The 22,918-nt window shown below is 41.3% G+C and overlaps 1 protein-coding gene across 6 annotated transcripts in view; it reads left to right on the forward strand.

Annotated features, from left to right (window-relative positions):
• Nucleotides 1-8,413: 8,413 nt before the first annotated feature.
• The window catches only part of DCLK1 (doublecortin like kinase 1), a 243,785-nt gene continuing 229,280 nt past the window's right edge, over nucleotides 8,414-22,918 (forward strand). The window contains exons 1-3 of one of the 6 annotated variants that reach the window (XM_080602955.1): nucleotides 8,414-8,981; nucleotides 12,001-12,072; nucleotides 12,259-12,389. In XM_080602955.1, coding sequence (XP_080459081.1) covers nucleotides 12,014-12,072; nucleotides 12,259-12,389 — 190 coding nt within the window. In that variant the 5' untranslated portion in view covers nucleotides 8,414-8,981; nucleotides 12,001-12,013. Of the gene's footprint in view, nucleotides 8,982-12,000; nucleotides 12,390-22,918 lie in introns of all 6 variants that reach the window. The other 5 variants (XM_080602954.1, XM_080602953.1, XM_080602957.1 and 2 more) reach the window with 5 other exon arrangements.

Consider the following 22,918-nt stretch of genomic DNA (forward strand, 5'->3'; position numbering starts at 1 on the left):
GTGGGATGTGTCTGGCACCTTATAGCATGTGCTTGAGAGGAGGAGGCAGGGAGGGAACTGCAGAGCTCGGATACCCTCTCAGGAACATGATGGAGCAGGAAAGCAAAGTGCTGCACTGCATGAATGCATGAGGTGCAGACAGAGCTAAAGAGGAGAGGCAGGATCTGTTTCAATATGTGATGTTTGACAGGCCTACTGGATACAGAATCCCAAAGGTACATCCTTTGGGATTGTACAATTGACAATACAATTTACATTACAATTTTTTGGGATTGTACAATTTACAATTTACAATACAATTATTAAAAGCAAAGTACAATCCCAAAGGTTCATCCAACCTTTTGGGTAAGTCATGGATGATAAATAGAGTACTTCAGCTCTGAGGCTGTCTGAGGCAGACTTGGAGAGACCAAAATAGTAATAATAAAAAAGCTTAGCTGAAGCTTTCCCTGCAGCCATGACACTGGTCACTCTTCAATCCTCAAAATAACTTGCCACTTGGGAAAGTGAGATGTTATCATCACACTAGACAGCAGTGTTATGGAGTGAGAAATGAGCGTTCAAGTTTGTCACCTTGCTTTACAGGGAAACCTTGATTTACAGTGGAAACACTGACATCAGTGAGAAAGATCTCTGACAAAGGAATTCTATTCAAGGACTACATTTGCAAAGAAACCTGACATATGAAAGAACAGGAAAGATCTCACTCTTCTCTGGTTACTGTGTAATTAGCAAGATTGAAAAAGTGGTTGAAACTAGCTTCTGTGAGAGCTTTGGAATCCACACTAGCTTCACATCTACTTACCCTCTGATTCCTTCCACAGGGGCATTCCAGGGCATCAACAATCCCAGCCATTTTTTAAACTGACAATCGGGTTTTCTGATGTCCAGACAATTCTAAATATAATAACCCTGATAAAATTAAACCAAGGAAACAAAACAAGAATAACTGTTTGGAGCTAGTCTCTGCAAGGCGTACGTCATCCAAAATGGAAGAAAGGAAAAGAAAATTTTAATGTCATTATCTAGTGCCATATCATCAATTCATTGCTAAGCTTAAACAATGGTGTTTAGCCACATGGATAAGCTTTAATGAATCTTCACAAACTTAAACCATGCATGATTTAAGGTTCTTTGTTTCAAAGATATAAAGAGGTATAATTCTGTACGTTCTATGCACGACTATGTAAAACAGCCCTTCATAAATTTTCTGGGGATTTATTACACTAAACTTTCCTATACTAAAACAAAATTAATTAGTTCTTCAAAACAGAGGACTCTGAATTCCAGTTTCATGGCAAATTAGGTTTTGCTTTGTTACCATCTAAGAAAGAGCATGTGGATTAGCTTGCTTAATACTACTTTCTTTCCTATCAACAATGGTTTGAATGTAATCTTAAGATTTGTGTTTGAGTTCTTTCTGGATATTAACAGCCTCTTATTTAACTAAATCCACGTTTAAAGCTATATATTAATATATTTCATTTGACTGTGCCTAAACTTTGAAAATATACCCACATGGTCAAGCAGAAAAGCAATCACCTGGTGATGCAAAACTGCCAGCTACCCTGTTCTTTTCTAGGTGTCATTCGTTTCCCTACACAAACATAGTTACCGTACAGATAGGGATGGCCCTATTTCTCACCAAAGGACTGAGCTAACAAAATTCCCAGAGTTTTACACTACAAAAGTCATCTATCTACCCCAACCCAGAACTTTTGCCTTACCTTTTCTAATGAGCAATGCTAAATAGCAGCTCAAAGATATTTAATTTTGAATCATTCCAGATCATTCTCATTAAGAAGTTTTGAAAGTGCTGGTTGAAGAGTTTTAAAGGTCAAGGTTTTAATGTACTTTGGCATAATTCTAGCTTGGTGCTGTAGAACTGCAGGTATCTGGGGCTGTCTGGAAGAGTAATGTGTTGGGCAGGTTTCAGTTTTGCACTTAGGCATCTGAAGTCTGAGCACAGTTTTAGGCATGTAAGCTCTCTTCTTGGGGGAGTGGGAGGGGAAGGGGGGAAGGCTGTTCGTTATGATTACTTATGTCCTCCATCAGCTGTTTAGTTTATCTCAAAGAGATTCTCTAACTTACATTCTTCTTCCTCTGTGCATACTATTTTGGTTATCTGTGTGTCCCTGGCACAATCTGTGATGACTATGGGAATGTTACACTTTGATCTGGTTTTACCTTGAACCATGTTACCACAGGAGTTAGAACTCCTCTTACAGACAATATTATTGCTAATTAAAACACTCTGCTTTATCAAATACTATTACCACCTATATATTTATCTTCAGTTTTCTTTAACAATAATGTATTTAGGATCAATACATGTGATCATTTTGTTTGTCTTTCACCTAGTGAACCTTATAACAGTGCACAACCTTCTTATAGCTAAGCATATTATCAACAGAAACATTTTTAAAGAGGGCTTCTCTAAACCTTATATTTTTATTAATAATTTGGAGATAAAACTATTTGCAACTCAGCAACTTAAATAATACTTACCATTTATCTGTGCACTAATGGTATTAGACAGGCTGAAATCTTTAAGATTACCATGATAATTTGGAGGTTGAAACTGCTCTAAATTAATGAGAATTGGACTTTCAGCCATAACGTAGATCAATCTTTAATTAAATGTCTTGGAATAATTTCTACCAAGTATTGTGCTCAGCCATGTGGTGGTCGAGTGGAAGTACTGCCAGCAAAAGAGACTTTTCAGACCATATAAGCAGTAGACCAGGATCCCTCCATTGAATACTAGACACATGAGGAAAGAAATGGCAGTCCAGGTAAAGCAACACCCCTAACCTGTCAATGAACTGCTGGGAAGAGTATGGCATCCAAATCCTCACTCAGCCAGTAAAGATATTTGTTACTCAAAGGGCCTGATTCTGGTTGTAATACAAGGTGTAGAGCCCAGCAGACACCGCTTGACAATCTTGTATGACCAGCACATTGCAAGAGGGAGCATCTAGGTGGTGGAGAAATGGTTCCTATACCATGAAAATTTAAGACTCCTCCCCAGGTCACTTACGTCTGCCCACATCATTTCTCCTCCTTGAATCACCTGAGAGTTCTGCCTTTTGTTTCTTGTTTGCTGCCTTCACACATCCCTCAGTGATTCTGGACACTCTGGCCAGCTACTTTCCTGAAAATGAGCTAGGGTCTATCCCTTTCTCTCCTCACAACATCCTGCATCAGCTATGGTAATGTTTCAACCCTCTTCTGTCTGACAAGACCTGCAAGGCAGAAAACATATTTGGAGAAAACTTGTTTGGAGATTTACTCCAAAAGTGGCACTAGTTGGTACAGATTTTCACCCTCTAATTACTTTCAGGGATCAAGCCTTTTATAAAAATAGCATTTGTAAAAGATGTCTCCCAAACCTAGCCCCTCTAACTTATTTTTACAACACTGGTAAAAGCAGCTCCCACATATGCTGTTCTTGGGTCATTCCAAAAGATGTGTACAATTTGTGCACTTATATTCTTAAAACATTTAATTTTTTTGCTCATAATGAAAAAGACGATCCCCATATCCTCAGCTTAGAGCACGTGAATACTATTGAGACTAGGGTAGAGGCTATTGTGAACATACATATTCTAAATTATTTAAAATGCTTCTGCCAAAAGTTGAGCACTCAGCAAAGAATATCAATTTGCTTTAATTAGTTTGAACTAAGGCCCAGCAAAAATTCAGATCCTGCATTTCAGAACTATTCTAATTCAGCTTCTTGGCAACCTGGAAAAGAGAAAGATTATAGTAACAGTTTACTGAGATAAGTATACTACACAACGATGGAGCGTATTTTGGAGATGCATGGAGTTGTTTCATGGGTAGGATTTGTCCTACTACCTAGACAGGCCATTTCTAATGGGTAATCCCAAATTATAGGGTTTTAGGCTCAACTTGTTATCCGATATAGGCAAGCAAATCAAATCAGTCAAGCAGCTCTTTAAACATGCACTTTATAATACCTGAAATCGACGTATCTGAAATATCTGAATAATATCTGAAAGAAAAAAAAATGAGGAGACATAAGTCTGACAAATCATGCTGGAGGTCTTTTGTTGACATAGTTAAAATATCCATGGAGTATCAAGAAGAGAAATACCATAATTTTCCAACACACACAAAAGGACGATGTTACATCCAACACAGGTTCACTTTACAATGGGACCTCTTTCCAGTGATGACCATCTTTCCAGATGACCAGCATGTAATTACATCTGTTGCATGCTGAATTCAGTCCCAATGTATAATCTGTTTTTAAAAGGATAAATTTATTGAAGAAGTTAGTTACAGGCAAAATAAACAAGATAAAAATAGTCTTTAACTGAGAACAATTTTACTCGAATCAAAAATCCAGTTACGTAGTGAGAGAGGGAGGATATTGTCTTTTGTTAAAAATATCCTCACTGAAGAAGGACAGAAAATGTAGCAAAAAACTTTTTACTTGTTCAACAACAGACATGAGAAATTATCAATGAGAAATTTTACAGTCAGAAGTACTAAGGACAAAGGAATAATAATATTAATAAAAGTATTGTAAACAAAATAAATACTAACAAAGTCATAGGTTTGTTATTAGAACCAAACAGTTGAAATTGTCATTAACAGTACAGGACAGAAGTATTCAATGGATATTTCTGCATAACGCAGTCCCATTCTCATTGTAAATGCAGTATGCTTTGTCCAAAATAATAGGTAAATCATTTTTAATACTTTGGTAGTTTAACTTTAAAAAGAGTTTATTAGTGGAGTGCCTGAACAATTAATGTTGCTACTTAAGAAATTAAGGAATGTTGAGGAAATATTAAAATCCCGTATAAAGCTAAGATTATGCTAGCTTTTAGGCAACATAAAAAAAGATCTGAAGTATATAATTCCAGCTATTCTGGGGTCAGTAGCAGGTAAAATAACTGATATGTGATGTAATCAATACAAAAAATGATTGTGTAATTAGTGCCAATGATTGATAGAGGTGACTGCATCGACATGTGCTTCTGTAAAGCAACAGACATACAGACATACAGCAGCTCATCAATCTAATTAAGTGACTAGTGTTACACAAAATCAGTGTAACGCATCATAATTAATTAAAAAACAGCTGAATGACTGGTCTCCAAAAGCAACTACAAACAGCTAATCCTTATCCCCTGAGTAATTCAGGAGCAATTCGTAGATCTCTGTTCTTTTTCATATAAGAGTTTTTCCCAGAGTGTTTCTGGACTCTTTTTTAGGACCATGCTGCCCACCCCAAAGCTTCTGGGGAGCCCTTTGCAAGCTCGCTCAGCTGGTGCAGCTCCAGCTGCTCCGACTCCTGCTGGGAGCTGGCACGGGCTGGTTGCTGAAACCAGCGTACGTGGCCATGCTACACCAGCTCCCTCAGCCTGCTTTGACATCCTGAGAGCTAAGTGCCTCACTGACACGAGGTGGAACGAGCTCTAAACGCACCCTTGGTGCTCTTGCCTTGGTTTGGAAAGCCCCATGGTTTGGAAAATGCTGTCCTCTACTACTACAGGAGTGATCTGAAGGGATATTTAAGGGTATGACTGGTAAAATTGGCAGATGACATAAAATGGAGACAGCACTAAATAGCACAAAGAAAAAAACCACCAGTTTTTCAGTAGGGAAACTGACATCCTTTAGTAAGCCAGGATTATTTGAACATGCTTTTTTGAGACAGCTGAATGCAAGGTCATTCAGCAGGAACAAAGAATGTAGGTCACGTTTTGAAGACTGGAGACTGTGTCCTGGAAAGCAGTGGCTCCGAACGGGATTTAGGGGTCACAGTGGTTAGCCAGCTAAAGAGAAGCTCCCAGAACAATGTCCCAAGGCACTTGGTGTGGCCTTAAGAGACAGTGCTGACAGTTGGGTGCTGACATAACTGTATCCAATTCTACTGCACGCATTTCAAAATGGTGCTTAAAAATTCGAAATGTTCAGAAAAGCACCGCTGGAACACTGTTCGATCTGACAAACCTGATTAGCAACGCCAGAGATGCGAAGTTGAACTTTGCTAACTTTATCCAAAGGAAGGTTAAGAAGCGACTGTCTCGTGGTTTATAAACATGCACCACAGAGGACCCTGGAAACACACAAAGTTCCAAAGTCTGCAACCAAGATAGACAATTTCATATTAGAAAAACAGTACACTTTTCTAACAGGATGATTATATAACCGATGAAACAATTTACACAGGCTGTGCTTCTATTTAGAATTGCGTTGTTTTAATGTATGCTGTGAACAAACACATGAAAAAAGTAGAGAAGCATCTCCTGAAGTTCTTTAAAAAAAAACACGACAAGTATGCATGACAAAGGGAAGCAGACTGTGAGGTTTTGTTGTGTCTTCATGTTAAACACAAAACTGTAAATGGACAATAACGAAGAAGATACACACCTATTAGATTTTTACTTTAGTCTTTATTTATACTGCATTCTTTTAACCTTTGTGTATTTTTTAAAATGTATTTTAAGGTACAATGTAATCAGAGCGAGGATCTTCCTTGAACATCTGCAAAGTATTTTGCACACTTAGCCTAGACGTGAATAATACATGTCAGAGAGAGGTAAACACCAACGGAAGAAATAAATTATGTACATGAACACAGGGCACTACAGCTTGAAGAGAGCTGAAACATAAGAAATTTTCCATTAACCTGATTGTCAGAAAAAATATCTATAATTGGAGGAATTCAGCTTTGAACAGATGTCTCCTTTGGGAAGAAGTCCCATTACCTGCGACAGTGGTGGACAAAAGAGCACTCAAGAAGAATGTTAAAGAGCAGCCCTTTGTCAGGACCGTGATAGTCTTTTCCATCTCTAATCTTTGCAGTCTCCTGGTTTTTCTAATCATTTAAGACTGTCATGAATATTTTATGTGATTGTTGACCTACAAAAGCAGTGGTTTAAAGAACAGAATTTTAATGCGAGATTACCAGAATTCTTTAAAAAATATTTTCCATTCTCCAGTCAAGTACACTAACCTCTACAAGTATCGCCTTATGTGGTACATCTAAATACACATTAAGATATTTTCAAAAGCGGTAGACTAAAAAGCAATATACCTGGTGAAACAGTCAATGTGGTGGTGCTCGGCTTTTGAGAACCTGCATGTGAAAAATGACAATCCTTAGTTAAGTGCCCCAGCACCCCACTGACTGTCAGGGGAGAATTAAGTGCCAAGATCCCCAAAAACTCAGCAAGGCGGTAAGAGAGTGCCAAGGTCAGAATTGTACAATGAGTTCTGAATTGCTTTGCTGTTCAGGAATTTTATTGCTGTTACTCCTTCAAGCAGAGGATTTCCTGAAGATTTTAGATGCTCATTTCTCTTTCAAAAACTAAGGAAACAGAAGTGTATCCAGAAGACTCCTGCCTCTGCTCTCTGCAATACCTTACTTATTAAAGAACTCTTCCAGGATGTTAAAGACATGGGAACAATTCCTTTTTCTCCATCGGGGTATCTTCTGTCTCTGAAGAGCCTGTCTGTGGACTAGGGGAATAGGGAAGAGGAGGAATGCCCCATGCCCTTCTTAGTTTGAGTATCTTACAGCTTTTGTAGACTGAAGGCATCAATTGCCAAAAACCAGGCAGATTAAGTGGGAAGCTCTAGTCTGATTAGAGGTCTTCAATGAAAGCAGGGCACCCTGGGCTTGAGGCCCTGCTCCACTGTTTCTGGATTTATGGATATAAAACACATAAATGGTCTGCAACACATGCACACAAAGCCATCTTTTGTCCTTCCCGACTGAGTGCCATAACCACTAGGTTACGGACTAATTCCCTCTCTCTGGTCTAATGCATTTTTAATTCTTTGAGAGTGCAAAGTGGAGCAGCTTCAACAGAAAGGCCAGACAGTGTTTTCTCTCCTTTCATGTCCCCCTGGACTGCATACTGTTTACCTGGCAAGTGGAAGAGGGTTAAAACTCCTTGCTACAGAGGAGGGCAAACCTGGTCCTCTGCCTTGAGAATGTTTTAACCTGTGAGAGTTTTATACCAACATCAAGAATAACCAAGCCTTTGAGGAGAGAGCATCCGTTACAACTGAATTTTTGTGTGGCAGTTGACTTTGCAAACGTGGCCCAAGACCCGAGGGGCCTGGGCACGAGCTTGGTCAGTCAGATGAAGCCTGAAACGCCTTTGGGCAAATACCTCTTCTGGGAAATTTAAGCATTAAAACAGGGAATCTGTGGAGGTTAGTGAGCTTCACGGTCAGCCTGCAGCTACTCAAGCGGTGTGAGGAAGCCTGGCTCCATTTTAGTACCTAAACTCCGCACCAATTCAACGTTCAATACACAAAAAAGTCCTGTCAGGGGGCTGCGGTGACTGGGTGCACCCTCAGTACTTTGGGATCAGGGAGAACCGTTGGGATCAGGGAAACCTTTGGGATCAGGGAAGGCTCTTGGGATCAGGGAAGACCCTTGGGAAACGCCAAGTGACATTTTCAGTAAAAACACCTAAAGGCGTCCTCGGACTCCGGGCCAGGGCCTCGCCAGCGGCCGGACGGGTGAGGGAGGCGGCGGGCAGGCAGAAATGGCCTGAGGGCAGCCGCGGGCAGTGCTGTGGCGGTCGCCCCGCAGCTCCCAGCGAGGGGAGACGGGGGGAGAGGGGGAGACGGCGGCGCCGCCCTCTGGAGAGAGCGGCGGGGAGAGGCTGCTGCGGAGAGCCGCATGTCAATGAGGGCCGGGCTAATGCAAATCACCGCCAGCGGCAGCAGCCGAAGAAAGGCGAAGCAGCTGCAGCCCGGGCTCCCTCCCCAGCAGCGCTCTGCAGCCGGGGGAGGCGTAACAAAGGCGCCCGAGCCGCTTGCCGCGGCCGCTCCCGCGATCGCAGCCGGGTGGTCGCCGGCGGCGGGGGGGAAGGCGCCGCTCTTCAGCCGCCTCCCAGCTCGCTTCGCCGCCGCCTCCTCCTTCCCTCCGCGCCCCGCCGGCTGGTCAGAGGGAGAAGCGCTCGTCGGGCTGCGGAGAGCAGGTGAGGGCCGGGGGGCTGCGGACGCCCCCTCCGCCGTGCCCGGGGACCGGTGGGGCGCGGCCGTTGGGTGCCCGCCGCCCTGCACCTGTGCCCGTGGTGCCGCCCGCGGGGGCTTCCCGGCGCTGTCCCCCGCCTGCAGCCGGCCCCGAGGCGGTGGCTGAGGCCGGGCAGAGGCCCCTTGCGCCCGGGGAGCCCGGCAGGTGGGCCCCCGGCCGGGAGGGAGGGCGCCCGGGGCCGCTTTTGTGACCGGGGGTGGTGGTGGTGGGTTCGTGAAGGGGTTGAGGTACTGGGTTCGTGAAGGGGTTGAGGTACCGGGTGCCGCCTCAGCGCTCTCCTCGGTGTATTTCGAGCACGTTTCCCTCACCCCAGCACAATATCTATTTATTTTAAGCCGCCGTCGCATGCATCCGTATTTTATTTTTTATATTCTTTTCGGTCTGGGTGATGGTTCCCGCGTCTATCGCCGTGCGCTTTATGTAAGCGCTCCCCCGCACCTGCATCGCCCAGCGAGCCATCGCTGGCACGCTGCTGCTGCTGGGGTGTGCCCTGTGAGGTGCACCCATCTCCGTCCGCGTCCGCGTGTGTGTGTGCAGCCATACGATATTTTATCCGCATGCTCGCAACGTGTGGTGAAATTATTTAGGATTTCTTTGTCTGCTTCTGACCTTGTGCTTCGCACGCGCTTGTCTGCAAAGAGCGAGGCGGCGTTGTGCAGGGAGCTCCATTTCTCTTTTAGAGGGCGTAATTGGGAATTACGGCCATTATCGATTGAAGCGTAAGCGTGCGGAAGAAAGGGCAGTGCCTCGTGCTTCTCTCTCCCCCAAAACCCAAAATTATTAGAGCCGAAAGTCTTTTTTAGAAGTGTATCTTCATAGAAACTTAGTTTTCCTTTTGTGTACTTGAGATGGTTTGAGCAAAGGAAACAGCAGACCTCAGAAGAATCCATTTCTCCCGTCACAGGCGTTGCTTCCAAGATACAGCTTTTGAATTGCGAGTTTCGGAAATAACAGGTTCATAGAATGGAAAAAATGAAGCAAAACAGCTTACAAATAATTCTTTTTAAATAGAGTCATCGGTGGTGTAGTCTTGATCATAAGCCATGGCCATTAAATACTGTTTTGTATTTGACCCATGGAAGTCTGTCAGTGAAATGCCATAGCGGATGTTCATGCCCTCTTAGTTGAACTGTGTGTGGGTACTGATGAGGGGCGACAGATTATTTTTCTTTTACGTTTATATATGTGTGACACTTTCTTGTGTGTACATACACACACATACACACACATTTTATATGATGCAATATGTATGCATATACATACATATCCACACATACTAGATTGCTTTTAAAGTATTTAGAAATACAAATCTTGCATATATACATAAGCACATGACCCCATGCCTATACAACAGAACAAGTTGTGAGCTGTGCCTAAACCAGGGTAAATAATTCCCAAGGCCCTGTGCTTGCAGTGGTTAGCCTTAGGTGCTTCGTCCAGTTAAGCACGTGAACAGCTCAGAGAAGTTGTTGAACGCATTCCCTACAGCTTTAAAGCATCAAAGTCCAGCTGTACAATCACTGTTTTCATACAAACTTGTGTAAGTTAAAGAGCATCTATAGGTCTTTCTGTGTTTGCTCCTACTGCTTTACACTGGGTCTGGATTTTTTTTTTTTTTTTATGGACGTATCATTATGAGTGGTTTAAACAAAGCTTGTGCTTGCTATTTTTTTTTTCCATTTTATTGGAAATCAATGAGAGAGACCACTTCTAAATTAGGTCTGTGTATCTGTGCTATAAATAAACTTACTGTGCTTTGCTGTTCTGCAGACAACTGCAAATCTAGGTGGCTTTTAAACTAGATAAATGCATTTTGAACCTGATGATCTTTTGGTTGTTTTCTAATCTTCACAATTTTTTTTTAAGTATAGAAAAAATTATGTGCAGTTTGTAGTATTTAGTCTTGCGTTGGCCAAAAAAACAGAGAACAAGTATATGCCTCCCTGATTTCATTTCTGAAAATGTGAATTTTCATTTATCTGAACTGTGTTGAACAACTGGCTGGGATCGTTTTGGTCAGAACTGAGAGGTCCTTGCCACTATCAAGCATGGGAGATGCGAGTTGCTGGTTTGCTGACTGATGTTGAACTTCTCACTCCTTCAGTGATAGGTTTCTTGGCAAAAGAAGCTGTCACCATTAACCGCTTTGAATGCTAGCCTTAGGATACTAATGATACTTCTTGAAAATTTTATAAAGCACAGAAGTAGCTTGCTCATTGAATAATACAAGTTTTATGGCTCCCTCTCTCCCTCTTACCTTTTTTTTTCCCACAACATTTGAGCATTTCTGTTTTTTCAGAATATCTAGAGTATATTAGAGTATAAGGACAACTGAAATAAATTATTACAAAGCTAAGACTGTAGGGAAAACAGCGGTTGGAATAAGCAAAGGCATTTTGACAGTGGATTTGACCCACCAAGTCACCTTATTTGTAGTGGTAGACATGATTCTCATCACCAGCCTGCAACAGCTATTGCTCTGAGTTCTTAGTTCTTGCCAGTCAGTACGCAATTACTACCTTTTGAAGTGACACCTTTTGAGATCACAGATGGAACAAACAGTTTAGTGGGGGCGAACGGTCTCAAATACCACCTGAATGTAAGATGAGGAAAAGTAGAAAACCGACCCATTTGTTCTTTTTCCGGTAGCTCTGTCACCTTGGTTTCAGAGCTCTTACTGAATTTAAATAAACAGTTCTTAATGTTTGTGTATTGTTGGCAGTGGGTTTCCTGAGTGGTGTTTTTATGACATATAGAAGCCTGACTAATAAACCAGATTTTATGGCATGGCAGGAGTGTTGTAAAATGAACACGTGAATGTAGTGTGGTTTCACTCGAGCGTTTTTCTCAACCTAGAAAGCAGTCTTCTGTGTATGACTTGTATATTCCTTGATATCTTAAAGTGAGCTCCCATAAAATGAGTAAGTTGTTAAACTCCTTCTCTTCTCTTGTGCATCCCTTAGATTGAACTTCAAGATGTCCTTCGGGAGAGATATGGAGCTGGAGCATTTTGATGAGCGTGATAAAGCGCAGCGGTATGGCAGAGGGTCCCGGGTGAATGGTTTGCCTAGCCCTACCCACAGTGCCCACTGCAGCTTTTACCGAACCCGTACTCTACAGACCCTGAGTTCTGAGAAAAAAGCCAAGAAAGTTCGCTTCTATCGTAACGGAGACCGGTATTTCAAAGGGATTGTATATGCTATCTCCCCTGACCGGTTTAGATCTTTCGAAGCTCTGCTGGCTGATCTGACCCGAACTCTGTCTGACAATGTGAATCTGCCCCAGGGAGTGAGAACAATCTACACGATTGATGGCTCCAAGAAGATTTCCTCCTTGGACCAGCTAGTAGAAGGTAAGCAGTAAGATTTGGAAGTGTAGAGTTATGTTCGAGTTGGTGTTTTTTTTGTCTAACCTGGTAAATTTTCCAAAAATAAGTAACGGTATTGTTCTTACTGATAGGAAAAGGATCTTTAATGACCTAGAATTGTGAATACCTTAAATTGTGCCTTGTATTGTTGCCTTGCTGCTTATTTCCTTCATGTTGACAGTAGTCTAACCTTTCTCTATCAACTTAGTGTTGGTAGACCTAGATCTTGAAGACCTCACCTGCTGCTTCTTCTGAACTTGCTTATTTAAAATGGCAACGAGAGTTTAGTCAGTTAAACTTGACAAAGTCCAAGATTTTCTAGGTGTCATCAGCAGATATCTTCACCTCTAGAGGAAAGTCAGTTCTGATTTTTATTTATTTTTTGTTATTCCTTTTAAGTCTCTCTATACCAGGTGAAGAACTCCAACTCCTGCTACAAATGATATGCCTAAAGTAAAGTACCCTTCACTCATGGAGTTGAATAGATGTAGGCAGCCATTTAAAGAGTAATGTTGTAGCTGTGGTTCAGCTGGGGAAGATGGTTTGAATAGAATTAAACACTGCAGGAGATGAAAGTTTTGCTGTTCTTCTTCCCTAGTTCATTGGTGTCCTTAGGTTGCTTTTTAATAAAGTTTGTGTTCCTGCACTATAAAGCGCTATCAGTTACTGCAACATAAAGCGCTTCTGACTGGCAGTGGATGTCTTTTTATGTGTGTAGACAATAGATCTTAGTATAAAACATGAAAATGTATTAGGTCTGAAAGCATTAACCAGTACATGGGCATAACCGACATGTTTCTTGTCTAAAGTTTAAGTGCAGATCCTTGGCTGTGATCAAAGAAAATAAAGGCTGAACAATAATGTTTTTGTTGTTGCTTTCATCCTGACCTTGGTCTCAATGTGCCTTGGTCAAACCTGTAAACTAAAACCTATGGACCTATAGCTGCTGGGGAGCCAATTTAGAGTTTCAACAGAGTTTGCAATTTCCTCCTGATTTTCATTTTTAGCATGGGATGAGAGAACTTACAGTGCCAGGGTGTAATGAGATGATCAGAAGAATGCTAATTTGGGGAGAGAAGAAGAAAAGGGTTCCTGAAAGAGGAGCACATCTCTACATAGCAGGTGTGCAGCCACCATTGAGTTGTCTCCTTTAGATATTATAACAGAGGAAAGCTTTCTAAAGAGAAATTTTGGGAAGAGGGTATTCTTGATAGTCTTCCTTTCCTACAAAGCAAAACAGGGAACAACACAAAGATGCTGAGAGAAATTGGAGTGATGGGATTGCCCGTGTAAGTAAGAGTTTTTGGATTTAGGACTGTAGTTCTAGCAAAATGGAAAGGCAACCGGTTCTAAGATCAACGTCATGAATTGTAGGGCAGAGGTAGAACTATATTTGTGAGGGTGATATTTAATTGGTGGAGAAAATTGTGTAATATTGGTCTTTCCTCCCAGTAATCAAACACTGCTTTTAAACAGATGTTGATTATTTTCTTCTCAGCAGCGGTATAAATAATTGTGCTTATTTGATTGGTATGCTCATCAAGAAGCAAGTAGCATTGATATTAATGTTGATTTGCATAGCCTTTGCTGCCAGTCACAACCAGTTGTTAAAAAGAAAGAACTGAATACAGAAATAAATTCAGCAACCTGTAAGATTGACTGACTTATAACTGGTGTTATTCTTCTCTATTTATGCCAAAGTAAATCAAAGTGAATGACAGTACCAGGTCATAAGTTTTATTTTAAAGAAGGGCTTGGGGATTTTCTTAAGTTCTGTGGGACTTCATTCCTTGCTTTTATGACGAACACATCTTCTCTTGCTGTGTAGAGTTCAGGTTGGACAATCTTATTTTCTTGTGCCATTGACACTGCGGGATTTACAGAAGTCAATTTTTGTGTCTAAGTAATGAGCTACATCCTTGTTCCACCTGAAAGTGCGCTTCTGCCTGTTTGTATAAAGCTGTAAGGTGGGGTGTTTTGTTCTGGTCCCCTTACAGAGCTTCATTGTAGAGTACAAGCCCATGTATTAGCTCACTAATGGTTTTATGTAAGCCTGTTTCACTCTTTACTGTACAAATTTATTAGTGTTTGGCTAGTCTGGTATAGCATCAATTAGCTTGAAGCTGTACTTCGTGTTTAAATAGCTGGAAAATTGCCTTTTTTTTTTTTTTTTGCTAAATAACATTTGTGCTCAAATCTGAAGTGTTGCTTTCTTCATGGTGAGACCATTCCCTTACTATATGAATTAATTTAATGAGACTTACAAATTTAGATCCTAGTCTTTATTTATGTATTTTGATGGGTCCTGAGTTGGTGATGGCATTGCAAGGTAAACATGTAAGGCCTTGATTTGGAGATTGGCATTTATGCCTGTGAGGAAGTTATTCAACTCTTACCTTCCCATATGGATAAATGAACAAAGACAAGCAGCTGGCTCCTGAGGAATACAAAACAGCAGCCACTGCCTTTCATCCCCGAGCAAAATCCATAGAACTGTGTGAAAGGTGGTCCCCAAGGAGCTGTTTTGCTTCAGTAATATTTAGTTCTCCCCTGCATGCAGTTGAGAGCTGGCATGGGTGTATGCTAGTGCTGTAGGTTATTTTGAGGTGCATGGACATGTCCTGCTTCTACCTGAAGTTAATGACTTCCCTAAGTGTGTAGCTACTGCTATAAAAAGTTTCACAGGCTCAGCAACTTCCTTGCTTTCACCTTAGATGAAGTGAAGAATGTAATGGATTCAGGTCATCTTCTTTTTGTCAGACCTGATGCTCAGAACCCTCTTACCTTGAAATAACGGTTTCCAAATGTGAAATGACTTTATCCTCTGAGTATATGTAATCTGGCATGTAGAAACAATAAAGGTGAAGCTGCTTTTAAGGCTAAATCGTCTAGCTGTAAACAAAGTCTCTGGAAATGACTGAATTCCTTTGGCTTTTCCAAAAGGGTACCATCTTTAAAGCTGTTGATGGAGGTGGACTGATGGTTCTTACCCCAAGAATTACCATTGGATGGTGCAATGAGACCAGTAATAGGTTGGAATGAGCAGGATAAATTTGAAACAAAGGGTTTTATTTACAGTTTTTACTCTTGGGGTCCTACTGCATGGAACAAAGACCGCAGAATCAATCTATAGCCAGTACTGCATCCCTTTCTCATTAATTTTTATTATAATATTACCTCAGAGCCTTGGGTACGAACTAGAATCAATTGTTTTAAGTTTCCACAATACCTACCACAAAAGATGAAGCTGGCAGCAGAGAACTGGCAGTCAAAGACAAACCAAAAAACCCCAAACCACAAGATGGGTGAGAGAGTACTAGGAAACAGCATTGTCACATGGCAGTATTGGGTGCGCTGCCAAGCTATTGTAAAGATTTGTATGCGTACGTGCAGATTGTGTAGGCATAATTGTAAAAATAATACTAAGGAATAGTTGGAAAAAAAAATCAATGTCTCTAGGAGGATTGTCTGGCAGCTGTAATCCTAATTGAAGGAGCAGCTCGAAAGAGCACAAATATACCAGGTTGAAAATCTGGTTAAAAACTGTTTGGAGGTAGGAATCTCTCAGGAGTGGCAGAGGAGGTACGTGATGGACCACGTGAGGGTTGAGAAGGCTCTTGCGAGGGGAGACAGGCAGTTAGCATTCGCAGCAGGGAAGCTGCCTTCCAGTGGAAAATTTTAGAAAGCAGTCTCCTTGCTTGAAGTGGTGGGCTGTAAAAGATTTCCTGACTCTTTGCATGTGTCTTGCTACTTCCACTGTCACCTCGTTTCTCACATCTCTGCTTTCTGCTCTTGCATCTGTTCCTGCTGCTGCCTCCTTGACTCTGCTGCCCGCTCCAGCAGTGCTGGTGAGAAGCCCAGCCTGGTCTGCCTGCAGGAATCAGTCTCTGATGCGCTCTGGAGCTATTGCTGTTTCTTCTAGGTCGTGCCTACCTCAGTGGTTGGGAATTAGTGGGCTGGAAAGGTTCATGTGCAATATGCAGTGGAAATAATAATAGTAAAGTATCTGTTTAAATGTTTGCAGAGCTGAATCTATGTGGACGTTTGTTTATAGGATTGAATTTATACTGGATATTTACCATGGACTTGATCCAGGGCTATCAAAGTTACTGAAACTTGGACTGGATCCTATGGCAGAAATGTCTGCAATCCTTATATTGTTTAATAAACAAACAGCTGAATAATTCTGTTGCATAAAATGGTAGAGGGTTGTTTTGGCGCTATTTGATTATTTTATTTGGTGAATTTGAGAAGATTCATCCATTAGCCAGAATAGCCAGTCAATTCACATTATGACTTCCTAAACAAATTCTTGGAAAGCCCTTTTTAAAAACAACAGCAACAAGAAAATCTAGGTGCTTTCCAGTAATCTTAGAAGCATGTACAAGACCTATCCAGGACCAATCTTGCTTTTAGCAAGACTGAGGAAATCTGGAAGGAGGGGACAGAATGGGAAAGAAATATATCTATTTTTTCTCCTGGATTGCAAAGAGGAAGAAAGAAGAAATTTTAGTCTGAGCTGAGCAGGAAAAAAAACGATGTGCCAAAAAGTCCTTCAGAAAATCTGAGGAGACCTGATTTCAAGTTCATGGTGCGTCTGATTGCTAGGTGAGCGTGGGCAGGTCAGATACATTTCCTATAGGTGCTCCGTCTCATTTGCAGTGTTGCGTTTTCTCAGACACTGCGAAAAGACAAGGCAGCAGTAATGTAGTTTAAGTAGGTTATTGCTCTATTAACTAACACATCTGGGAACTATCTGGTAGTAACTTATTTGGTTCAGGTCATCTTCCTTTGCAGTCTGCTCTGCATGGTGGAGGATAGTCAGAATTCCTTGTCATCTCCCCTGAGAGATTTTTCCTCTGTCTTTTGCTGGTGTGAAGCCAAGCAAAAAAAGGGGTGGAGGTGAAGAAGAGCAGGTATGCATGGGGTGCTGGGGGTGCCATTCCCCTTCCCCACTGTCTTCATCTGTCCATTGTCACATCTACAGGGGAAACGGACTGCAGTGAATGACTGAGCATCCCCACTGGGATGTCTCACCACCCAAGTGAGCCATTATTGCAGTTTGCCCACCGTTGGAGTTTGTAGATGAATTTTCTTTTCCTAGCGTGTACCCTTCTACAAGGAACCAAGGCTGCTTCAATAAATTGGAAGTTGTGCTGCCTCACAAATGGTGACTGTTCCTTCTCTGCTTCCATGATTCAAGCAGGTTCTCTATTCCTTCTCCAGGGTTTTCTACCTAAGACCAACTGGCTTCTGTATGAAGCTATTTTAGGCCAGATTGCCTTTAGCGTAGAAAAGCAATGTAAGGAAAATAAGTGTTGTTTTTTTTTTTTTTTTAATTAAGAGATACTGGCTTGGTCGTTCTGGTAATGAGAAAATTAGCAAGCTGGAAGAAACAAACTAACTGCTAATGCCCATATGCCAAAGAGGGAATCAAACACTTGCATCTGTACTTAGAGTTAGCAGCCACCCTGTGTACAGATATATATATATATATATTTAAATTTAATACATGAGTCATTTTATGAAGTTCTCTTGTGACCTATAAGAACTATCCTTCAGCGTTCAATGGCTGTAGTGGTTCATCTGTATTGAATTTTGACAGATGTATACCTCTGGGTAGTAGGCATTTTTTTATTTGTTTTTAAACATAAATCGTGTTTTGGGATCTGTCCTTCTATATGACTAGCTTTCTATTAGTCTCTAGATACTAATATTTATTTTGAGATTTATTTTGTTCCACTTGGAATTTCTGAAGCGTTGAGCACTCACACAACTTAACGTTGTGAGATTACAGCTTCGAAATCGGAAAACAAGTGTTGTGTACCTTTTTAAAGGTTTAAAGTGCGGTACATTTCATTCACAGTGTTGCTGAGATGAGGTGAGGAGGCAGGGGGCTGTCAGGGAAGGGTTACTTTTGAGTGTTCATAAATGACTCTTTCCTAGATGTCAGGTGTCACCAAACAGCTGGATGTCCCCCCTTTCCTCTCTTAATGCCTATTGATGCTGTAATCAAGAGTCAAAATTTCATTAGGGACCGATGACTGCACTGGGAAATGCTGACTCCTGTCTCTTGGGGAAGTGCTGTCTAATGGATATTTTAAGTAGGCAGTCTCCTAATTTTTTTTTTTAATCCAGTATCTCCTTCTTCAACATGTGTCTTCTGTTACATAAATCTAGTGTTCAGAGATTATTCCCTGTACAGATTACCCTCCTTTTCCAGCAGTCAGTTAGTCAAAACTGGTACTTGTGGGCTGTATTTTCATAGAGTAGAATCATTAAGGTTGGAAAAGCCCTCCAAGATCATCTGGTCCATCCCCCTGCCACCAATGTCACCCACTAAACCATGTCCCTAAGCACCACATCCAACCTTTCCTTGAACACCCCCAGGGACGGTGACGCCACCACCTCCCTGGGCAACCCGTCCCAGTGCCTGACTGCTCTTTCTGAGAAGAAATGTCTCCTCATTTCCAACCTGAACCTCCCCTGGCGCAACTTGAGGCCATTCCCTCTAGTCCTATCACTAGTTACCTGTGAGAAGAGGCCGACCCCCAGCTCCCCACGCCTTCCTTTCAGGTAGTTGCAGAGAGCAATGAGGTGTCCCCTGAGCCTCCTCTTCTCCAGACTAAACAACCCCAGTTCCCTCAGCTGCTCCTCACAGGACTTGTGTTCCAGGCCCTTCACCAGCTTTGTGGCCCTTCTCTGGACCCGCTCCAGGGCCTCTTGCTTAGGCCTGACCCGGACCAAGAGTTGGTGGTGCTCGAGTCCAGTTACCCCTTGGAAGTGTGTTTCTCTGTTTGTCTGGAGCTGTCAGCAAATTAGTTTCTGTCTCCCTTCTGGTACAAATCACGGTGCTGAGGCTGTTGTCTGCAAGACAACGGTAGCCAAAGGTTACCAGAAATAAAACAAATAAAAAATTGCTTCATCACTTGAAAGTTTTAGTCTTGTCCTAACTGCAGTGAGCCTGCTTTCTTCCAGACTGATTCACGTTGTTGAAACACTGACCTCTTTGCCTCGTCATTACAGCAGCTGGGAGGGACTTTTGAGGAAGCGGTAGTAAAGGCAGAAGGTGAATTTATTGGACTAGTACGTCATGTCCATTGTGAAACTCTTTTTGCAGTCATCTCTTCTTAAGGTAACTATGAACAAGAAGAGAGGATGAAAACCAAGGTGAAGGGTTTTTGTCCTGTATTTTGGCATTTCCTCTGTATATAAGCAACATGAATGATAAAGGATTAAATTACACAATGAAATTTCTGGCTGCGGTCAACATGGGTCCCAAGTTCAGGAAATCTACGCTTATACTTAAGTCAGGAGTACTCGAAAATTGCTGAATATCACCATAAAATAGTACTTACACATTTTTAAGATGAGGTACAAGATGCTTTTTAGGACGGGGTTCTGATCTGTTTGGCTTGTGTTCTTTCAGGGCTGACCCATAGGAGTACCTGTGAACGACAAGTGCAGTCACAGACCAAATTCCCTAAAGTTTTTTGTACTTCAAGCAAAGTGTTGGAGGAATAAACAATCTTAAGTTTACAATATGATGGTAGAGGCGTCTCTATTTCTGTTTTCTTACATGATAGCTCTTATCATAGTTAATCTTACAAGGCTTTGGATATTCTGTCTCTGAGACATTCTGTATATAAATGTAAGCCTCTTCAAGGGAAAAAAGAGTATCCTGGTGCACATATTTTATTGGTGTAATATAGTACTGTTGAAAATGAAGGGGAAAGCAGTCTGATGTTAAAACACTCCTACAGCTTCAGTGAGTATTTTATGGTCATTTACACAAAACTAATTTTGTAGCTAGGAGATGGTGTGCTGTTATACACTGCAAGGAAGCCAGCTGACCTTTAAAAATAGCTGGTATTAAAAACCACGTGGAATGCTGTCCTTTCAAGAAAAAGAACCAAATTTGTTCTTTTTAAATGTAATGTAAAACTTCTGGGTATGCTGTACACGGCCATTTGTTTATTCACCTACCCCTTGAGAAGTGAGTTTTAATATGAAGCCTTTTTTTAATGAAATAATCTTTATTTTATGCTAGTAAGCCAAACACTTTCTGACTCTGAAAGTAAAAGTTTTCTACCCTTTTTTTCCACCTCCCAGAGAGGTTGCTGGTGATTTTTAAATCTCATGACAAACTCAAGTGGAGGCAAGAATAAATTTTAAAATTTTCTAGAGGGGACTAAAATTGCACAGATACTTCACAGAAGTAAAAAAAATTTGTATTTTATACAACGGTTACTATGGTATTGAGGGTGGTCCTATTCATAGCAGGATCTTTTTACTTTTTTTCTTTCTACAAAGCATTATTAATGTTTTATAAAATTAACAAATTTTAAAGATAACGTGTTGTGGGTGCATTCTGACCTTGCTGTATTTGAGTAGCTAGTGCAAAAAATACTGGAACAGGACATAAATAAAAGAGAATATGTCTTGTTTGTTCACTCCTGGGTTGTTCCTGCTGCTAAGCCTTTTTCTTCTGTTGTTACCAGATACGTAGCGAGTGCCCTCTCTCTCTCTCTCAGTAAGAGTTTACCTTTCTCTCTCTTAAGGTTGGTGTAAGCATTCACTCTTAGATTCCTTCCTTAACACTTCAGAAGTCACTGCAAAGTGCAGATGAACTTGAAATTCCACAGTGACTATCAGACATTGGAATGTGTTACTTCATCTCCTGTTCTGGGTTTTGTGTTCAGCTTCAAGAGAACATTAAAAGAAAAAACCTAACAAAAATCTTCCTATGATTCTTGCTTGATCTTGTGTTGTCACTGCATTTATCTTTTCTGCTCAGTGGTCCATCTTCACATGTGGCTCTGAATTCTTTGGTACACTCCTGGTGTCCTTCTGCTGGCTTTCTAGTTTTTACAACATCTGTTCGTCTGTTCTGAAGATCATTTGTTGATCTTTACACATTCTTCCTGTCTTTATTATCTCCCCTTTGGAGCATCATGCCAACTCTGCTAGTACAAGACCTGAACCTCTCTTGCATCCTGGGACCTTATGCCCCAGTGGGTTCCCCTTCATCTCCCGCTCCAGTTCTAACTGTGGTAACTTTGTGCATCTGCCAGCATTCCTTGTATTCCTGTGTGCTGTATTGTCTGTGGGGTTGAAGGGCCCTGAAATCTTAACGTGTGTCTAGAAAAAAAACTAAATACTTGTTCTTTGTAATAATTAAAACACGAATCCTCCTTGTTTATGGTAGGGAACACTAGGAAAGTCTGTTTTCTAGTGTTTAGGGGGTTTGGTTCTTGTGTGCTGTTTTGCCTAGGAGGTACATTACTGCATTTTGTTCTGTTTTTATCTTAATACCTTGGGGTAAACTGCTAATATAAAGGTCTCTACTGAATTTTGAACCCAGAAGACTTGAAACATCTCAAATGTTTTTTGTGGTATTACTCAGATATGATTTTACATTATTTGTAATCCAGTTTAACTGCACTCTGCCAGAAGGTGTGGTCCTGCTGGATCTCATGGGGTGGTTTTTTTCCATCTTTTTTCTTTTCCTGCAGCCAGAGGGTGAGCTGGATCAGCTTGCTAAAGCGCTAGGGTTGTCTTCATGTTCCATCAAATGAACAAGCTGGTCCAACCTACCCCGTGCAACTGGCAGTGCAGTCACTCAGCCAAGCACAAGGGAGAGGCTGGGAGCACACAAGCGGGTGCCTTTGTCACGCCAGCCTGCAGCTGGATTGGGTTAAGGAATAGGGATATGCTGGTGTTACTGCTGGGGAGCTCTAACGTAGCCAGAAAATGTGGGTGTGGTAATTCTGGAAATACTTCATTGTAGATAATGTTCCAATAGAAGTCTGAACTATAATCAACTTTTTTCATTAAACTGTCATTTTCTTTAAACCATGGCCCCAACTATGGTGGGAGGAGAGCTCTGTAATTACTGTTCTTTGCCTTCATTTTCCCTCCATATAATACATCGAGTCAATAGAATAATAGGTACAGGCAAGAAACCTTACTATATCCTGGTTTTATATTACTTAAAGCTTTAAATAATCAAATGTTAACAAATTTCCTGTGACATTTTCACCCACCTTGTATTGAAAGTAATTTGTAACCTATAGTTTTTGATATCACTTCATACTATTTCCGCTGAAGTGTTTGGGGCCTGCTCTTTTGTTAGGAACGGGCCACTTAAGCACGAAGGCTGGTGGACTACTGTGATAATGCCCTGGGTCTGGACAACTGATTAATGTGAACACTGCTTACTGACAGTAGCGGTCCCCACTTGTGATGCTGCTTTCTGAAAAGAAAACTGCTGCTTTCAAGCAATTCGTAACAGCATTGCCTTTACTTGATGCTTAGCTGATGAGTGATCTTTAAAAGGTATTTCATAGTCTGTAACATCTGAGAAGGGAAGATATCAACGTGTTATGTAGTATAGATCAAGAGTAATAAGAATAATGTTTAATAATTGAGAATGATTTGATTTTTCTTTTTTCCTTTTTCCTTTTGTTTCTCCCCTCCAATCTGACTTGCTGTTCTCGCACTTCTGTTTTTGC

This window comes from Anser brachyrhynchus (genome assembly GCF_964034855.1).
Source record: "Anser brachyrhynchus genome assembly, chromosome: 1".
Lineage (NCBI taxonomy): Eukaryota > Metazoa > Chordata > Aves > Anseriformes > Anatidae > Anser > Anser brachyrhynchus.